The following is a 7326-nucleotide window of genomic DNA, read 5'->3' as shown; positions in this document are numbered from 1 at the left end:
CCTTTCTTCCTTGTTCGAGCCTCCATCGACACCAACGTGAGTACACATGCACAGCTCTGTGCTTTATCTGAACGCAAATGATGCTGTCACGTGGCTGCTCTCCCTGCCTGAATAGTCTAAATGCTTCGGTGTTCAATGAATATTCAATATTCATTCAGATCATCTTAAAGTTCACTGGACCCCAGTGTGAAAAGGATCGGATTGATGGTCCAGGTATGAGCACTTCTAAGACCATGCTCAAGAACAGCTTCCTCAGAAGCTTCATTTTACAAAATGATCAGATAATACTCATTTTTGTATGGATCTACTTGTGGATGTTCTTACCCACTCGGGATTTCACCTTTCCACTCACGGCCTTTACAGGCCAGGTTTGAAGCTACAAGCCGCTGCATTGCTGACAAGCAGTGGGGTATTCCTAAAGCAGGAATTTCTCCGCAGTACACGACTGGCACTGTTTCGCTCTGCCTCTACTCTGCACAATCATCTTTGCAATTTTTGTTTTATTGTTAAACAGGCATGTCTCAAAGCTATCTCAGATCTTTACGTGGCTATTTCTAAGGTAAAAATTCAGAGAGGGAATAAGAGAACAGAAAGTTAATGAGAGCACTGGCTTTAATCAGCTGGTGCAGTGCCTGCGTTCCTGTGATCATGTACAGTTCCACTGCTCTGTAGGCATCATAATCCTTCACACTAAAGACAGAATTAATCCTTTCTGCAAATTTGTGTCTGAGATGAGGGTGCTTACAAAACACCAGCTGATTAGAACCTTCTTTCCTATTAGCTTTATATTCTTCTACAAGTTTCAGAACCGAAGAATACAGAAAGCCAGAAAGCCAAGGAAAAGTGCTGAGATTTAGGAGGGTATAGTGCATGGGCAAGGCAAAGGAAAATGGGGAAGGAAAGGAAAAAAGATGGAATTAAGGGAGAAAAACTTGATTTCGCCCCCCCCCTCCTTCCCCGCCCCCTGCCCCATTCTCCCCATCCTTGTTAATCAGTGGGAAAGAAAAAAAGATGCTTCCCACTCGTATCCAAAAACCCCACCCAGAAATAGGAGAGGAATGGGGTAGTACTACCTCCCAGCTCCAGAGAAGGAAGGAATCACATTCACATAAACCAAGATCAGTGAATTTTGCACACTCTTCCCTGGCCCTTTCTTGATTATGCGAATCAAGAACTGAAAGACAGTATTCCATGCTGAGTCCAAACCCGATTATCTGAAATCAGCAGTAATATCTGCCAGGCAGAAAAGCTGTTTGAGAAACACCACTGCAATGAGCCTGACCTACCTAATACCTGATTTACCTAAACTGGGAAAATGCCTGACTGTTATCCCAGATGCTGAGGCCAGGCTGGGGATAAATACAGCTGTCTCCTCTGTTGATGCAGTTTTTAAGCATACTCATTCCACTTAAAAAAAGACCAAAAAAAAAAAAACAAAACTAATTAAGGCTCTAAAGATCACTGCTGGGAGGAGAATAAGCCAGGCTGGGGATAAATACAGCTGTCTCCTCTGTTGATGCAGTTTTTAAGCATACTCATTCCACTTAAAAAAAGACCAAAAAAAAAAAACAAAACTAATTAAGGCTCTAAAGATCACTGCTGGGAGGAGAATAAAAAAACTGCCACAAAAAAAGAAACTGTGCTAACACACAGAAATATAGTTCTCGAGGGTGTGCGAATCTTGCAGCCCATGCCCTGCTCTGCAGCAGGTCAATGGCATTATCCTCTGCCAGAATCAGTACAGGAAAGCACCACATTTGAAGCAGAGAATGAACAATCAGGTGTCTTCACATCTGTATTGCACATTCTGTGACCAAGTCCTGCTTCTAAATATTCAAAACTACACAAGAGGATAATTTATTTGTATTAACCTGATGATTCCCAGCTGGTGAACCCTGCTATGCTGATGGAGCAGGAACATAGGAGTTGACATCAATCCTGTCCCCTTCCAGCTATTTCCCTCACACTGTAAAACCCCAAATGACCTGCAGGATATCACTATTTCTCTGTTTTCCACTTTGCGTCTCCCACCTACACACTGGCCAGCGTAGCCACGGTGCATCCCTAAGGCCTGACTGCTGCTTTGGTTTTGATATGCAAAATGGGAATGGGAGTTGTGAGAGTGCGCAAGGAAGAGTGTGTTATCTCCTCTGCCCATATGGGGACTCTGCTGTCTCATTTCTGGAGCATTTGACCTCCGCTATAATCCCAAAGGACAACACTGCTGTGTTCACCCAGAGGGACTCGTTCAGCCCTCAGCTGTGTCTGGTTCCTGTCCTTTAAAGCCTCTTTGATCCTTGGGATCATTTGTGAGACCCCATAAAAATGAGGGGAAGGAGGAGGAAGTACGGGCAGTATATTTAACTGGGAAAAGGCTGGCAATGATCATATTAAACCACTTCTCTTCATCAGCGACAAAAATGCTCCCATTCTCCAGCAGGCTCCCAGGTTACACGTTCTCTGACAAAAATATTTGTCTATAAAAATTGCATTAAGGCAGATAAAAAATGCTGCTTGCTAGCTTTACGCATAAGGAAATCCTTTAAGGCCAAAGGAATATTAAGTGAAAAAGAGAGAGAAGATAATTCTTCACACTGTAGCAATAATAATCCAAGAGAGGGGTAAACAAGGTCAGATCCCTCCGGGGGAATAGGGGTCATTTAACTTCTCTGTTGTCAGTGCCTCGCGCAGCACACGATCCATGTAACAACAGGCAGAACCGCGGCAGCAGCGCGGTGCAACACCATCTCAATGTCACGCTGTCATCACGAGCATATTGAGAGGGAGGATTTAACAGCAGAGCTGAGGCAGGCTGTGCTAGATGCTCAAACAACCCGTTAGCAGATGGTAGAACCTTCTAAAACTACCTCGCGACGTGTTCCACACGAAAAAAGGGCAGATCCCCGGGAGCGGGGCGCGGTGCTGCCGTGCAGGACTGCGGGCAGGACAGCTCCCAGCGCCGGCCTGGACAGCTCAGCCCAGCCTGGGGCTGCCAAGGAGCCTCCGGAACACCCCCATCCACTCCCACCGCCGTCCGCTGTCGTGACTAGACTCTACTAACCGGTGTTACTCCTTTTGGAATGCGGCAGATGTAACATGACTCTCTTTTTAGTCTCCGCTATAGCCAAGCGGATGGTAACGGAGGTTGGACTGGTGCAACTGGTGTTCGTCCTCTGCCAAAAGGAGTGAAGTCCCGGTAGAGATACATGGGGATAGGACAATGCTCCAGGCCGGCATGTGGAAAGCCCTCCCTCCCTTCGACCTTCCCAGATTATAGCCAGCCATGCTGATGTAGCACAGCAGAAAGCTTAAGGCATTCTCTTTCCTAGCAGTAAATAAAGGCATAGGAACCGATCACAGCACAGACCAGTATACCCAGCATACATCCACTACAGCACAGACCAGTACACATTGAGCAGCATCCTGATGTAATATTCTCTTTTTCTTTGTTTAATCAAGATGGTTAATGCAAATACTGCTGGAACATTCCAAGACAACACTTCCCTCCTCCCGGTACACAAGATGAATCACACTGATCCTGCTGCTACATTATTTTATGCTCACAGGAGTTCAGGGAGGGCTTCGAGACGAAAGGTGTTTGCCAGAAAAAGTCACAATGCCATTTTTAATAGTCTTCATTCAGTTCAAAATCTGAGTGTTCCGTCTGTTTGACTGCAGCATTAAATAATGGCTAAAAAGCCGAACAGTAAAGACTTCCTTCTTGCTAAGTACAAGTTAAAGGAGCAATCTAGGCTCACAGGGGATATACGTATGAAAACCTGTGGCTTTTCATTCTTCTTCTCTGGTTCAAACCGCTCAACAACTCTGCAATGGAGGCACAGACCCCTGCACAGTGAATTTAAGCTTGGTAACAGCCTTATTCCCTTGCACAGCCTTCACTGGTTTTCATGAAGCACCCAGCAGCAGCCCACAGTCCATCCCCAGACTGAAACCACTGACCTATAGGCTAATTGTACTGGCTGAAGGGGGTACTGAGTACAGCCATGACACCAACACACCCACGCTAAGACTGAGAACAGCTCAGGCATCGAGTGAGCATATGAATTGCAGCACCACAGTGTTTCATGCAGCGGATTTATGCTGTTAAGCTGAGCTTTATGCCACAGAGTGCAGAGAAGTAACATTCGCTTTTCAGCTGTTTCTCTCTCTCTCTGGCAGAAAGCTATTTCATGGAGATTAAGAACAATTACACCAGTTATTCCGGCTCAGGCTGAGGGTCCGTATAATTACTGATCTGCTTCCAACAGTGGCCATAAACAGACTGTTAGCGAAAGTGGTATTTTTGACAGTTCTCTGAAATCGTTGGTTTGACATGCCACAAAAGACAGAAAAATTAACATAATAGAAAGCTACTAGCAGCAAAAAGCAAGATTTTATTGATAAAGAAATCCCTAGAGTGCCCACAGCTGGAATGACATTCCAGCTGGGTGACATTCTTACCTCCATGCCTCAACAAGGACAAGGCTAAAAAGGAAAAAGGAACAGAGAATGGTTACTAAAAATTATTATAGGAATGAAGCAGATGAATTGCAAAAAGAAAGTGCAAACAGCTGGAACTTTGGAGATTAAAAGGCTGGGGGATCAAAGTGAGGTTTCCAAACTCATGAAAGTTCCCTAACGTAGACTAACCCTCCTCCTATGGGACATGTTCCAGGATCCTGTGGCCATTCTTCCAGTTCTTCTCTGGATCTCTTTCAGCTCAAACCCATTTTTTGAGAGAGCTCAGAACTTCCCATGACACTCCAGCTATTTGTGAGCCACAGGCGTGTAGAACACCACAGTGATGTCTGCTCTTTATTCCTTTCCTCATCATTCCCCATGTTCAGGTTTCCTTTCGGCTTTCTTACTGGTCTGTTGAGCTTTCAGCTGAACAAACCATCATAAGCCCAATGAAATAAGCTGACCACCATTACTGATGGGAAGAGTATTATTTCCCCCAACACATACGTATTTATCAATTTGCGTTTCCTCAACAATTTGACAGCTCAGTGGATCTCAACCGTAATCTCAAGATCTTCACAGTTCTTCACTCTGGTTTGACCTTAGCTTTAAGTTACACACAGCAGTATCGACGGGCTTTCTCATCTTACTGCTGACCTTCTCTTCTAGACCATTTGAGAAAATACTGAGCTGCATGGATCCCACTCATCACCTGCTTCACTCCAAGAGGTGACCACCACCCAACAAAAACAAATCCACACTATCTCCACACCTCCACAAGCCAAGTCCCTGAAGTCTTCAGACCGGCTGGTTTCATCGATTCCTTTAATATCATAAATTCCACCTTTCAAAGTGGAATAGTAAAATACACAACTAGTTGTTCACACTGTTATCCTACTAAATTTGCTTTGGCTTCATCTTTCCTCCTTACAGTTAGATCTTCAAAGGTCCTTGGAACTCTCCAGAACCAATTCTGAAATAAACTTCATTCCTGTTGCGATGTACTTAGTGTAAGTGGAATCCCGGGCCACATCCAAATGAGCCTCTGACATGCAGGCCTAGAGTTCTTTCAAACAAAGCAAATTTAAGGGTAAGAATCTCTACTTCGTTCTCACAGTAAAAAGCCTGTCGAGTCTGGTTCACAACTCTTCCACAGAAAGCTTATACAAAGCCTTGGCTTGAGATTCTTTAACAAGAACAATTAAAATAAGTTTCTATATTGCCAGAAAGAGCATTCAAAGATGAAAACACAGGATTACTCTTTCTGTTCTCAGTGTACAGCAACATGTATCTACCAGCAAGGATTCCCAAGCACTTCAAAAATACAAATAAACCTGATCTGCACAAATCTCTCATGAAAATTTGAACAGGCTTACAGCAAGACTTGCCTAATATTCTGAATTTCCATCAAGGTTAGTCATATCACAGAACAGCAAGTCAGGAAACATCTCAGGTGGGGTGGCAGGACAGAGAACTGGCTGAAGTGAATAAAAAGAGAACAAGTGTGTGGTTGAAGGCCCATCAGGGAAGTCCTCCAAAGAAGTTAGACAAATATCAGTGGAAACACGGTGGGTTTTTGTTAAAAAGGAGAAAATTATTATGTATAACTCCAACAAAGCTTTTTGGGGAATAATGGCAACAGTAATAAGGTACCACTACAGCAAAGAAAGTCAAGTCTAAAAGCTGGCCTGCGGGGATATAGAACAGAAACTTAGGGCTTATCATTCTCATTGTCTTCACACCAAATTTTAGGCGAGTAAGAAAAGGGTGAAAATTTACAAATTGACCAAAGAACGCAGTCGTCAGAACGAAAAATCTTCTTCTTCTTCTTGTTCAGTATGTTGTTTGTCTGGCATTTAGTTAAGTGACAGACCATTCAAAATACGCATTCTTGATCTGTCTAAATATTTAAAGCAACAGACTAAACCACAAACACATCCAGAGCATTTCACACTCGGTTATACTAAATTAGGCAAATTGTGTAGTCATAGAATATTTTAGTATATATTACAATATGTCTTATGCAAGTGGTATTTGGGTTTTTAATTTAAATTATTAATTATGTTGATTTTTTTCATTTTTATTTTGAAACATAAATACCTTCCTGGATTCTGTCCGCAATTACTTGTCAGCTGAAGACCAAACCCATATATATTGCTGAAAAGTCTTACCTCCATTGCTAATGCTGCTGTTTGCTGGTCATAATGATTCAGAAGATTAGGCATGAAGGTGGTATTGTAAGGCAGATCCTGGCACATCCGCAAGATGATGGGCTCACAAGAAAACAAACTGTGCCCTCTCGTGTGCCCCACCAAAACATCCAAAAGCCAAAGGTAACAGAACATCCAACTAACAGCCATCCTTCCGTGTGGGGAACGAGGCCAGTTACTGGCACAAAGCTTGTTTGACTCCTCCTGTACCCTCAGATCTCACTTCAGTGTCGATATTTTCAGTCCTGGTTTAAGGTTCTTCAGAACTGGAATGCTCTTGGTACACAACATTCTGATCTCAGTCTGGAAGATGATGTGTTTGAGACAGACGTGTGAGAAATCTTGCCCTCTCTTTTCTCAGTACTATAGAGCACGTATTAGGTTACGGTATTAAAACATCTAACCACATTCCCACACAACTGACCCCATTGTGACAGTAGAGCAGCCAAGTTACGTTCTTCTTTTGTTAGTGAACCTAGAACAAAAAACACATAAAGAGAATACAGTAAAAAGCCTCGTAATTGATTAAAATATTTTAACTCTAAGTAGCCTGGCAGACAAATTGCTTCAGGTTCTCATGTGCAAGATTTGAGGGCTCCTTGGCAAGTTTTAGTGCTGGTTTCAGACGATTTCTGACAGGGCAAAAAGGCAGGAA

General features: G+C 43.3%; 1 protein-coding gene across 1 annotated transcript in view; it reads right to left on the bottom strand.

Moving 5' to 3' along the window:
* FZD3 (frizzled class receptor 3) overlaps positions 1 to 7140 on the bottom strand; it is a 43299-nt gene extending 36159 nt beyond the window's left edge. Inside the window, exon 1 of the mRNA XM_010138135.1 lies at positions 6633 to 7140. Coding sequence (XP_010136437.1) covers positions 6633 to 6821 — 189 coding nt within the window. The 5' untranslated portion in view covers positions 6822 to 7140. The remainder of the gene's footprint in view (positions 1 to 6632) is intronic.
* Positions 7141 to 7326: the final 186 nt, after the last annotated feature.

The sequence above is a fragment of the Buceros rhinoceros genome, unplaced genomic scaffold (assembly GCF_000710305.1).
Source record: "Buceros rhinoceros silvestris isolate BGI_N320 unplaced genomic scaffold, ASM71030v1 scaffold21376, whole genome shotgun sequence".
Taxonomy (NCBI): Eukaryota; Metazoa; Chordata; class Aves; order Bucerotiformes; family Bucerotidae; genus Buceros; species Buceros rhinoceros.
Note: the sequence above shows the minus strand (reverse complement) of the source record. Positions and strands in the feature narration are given on the sequence as shown.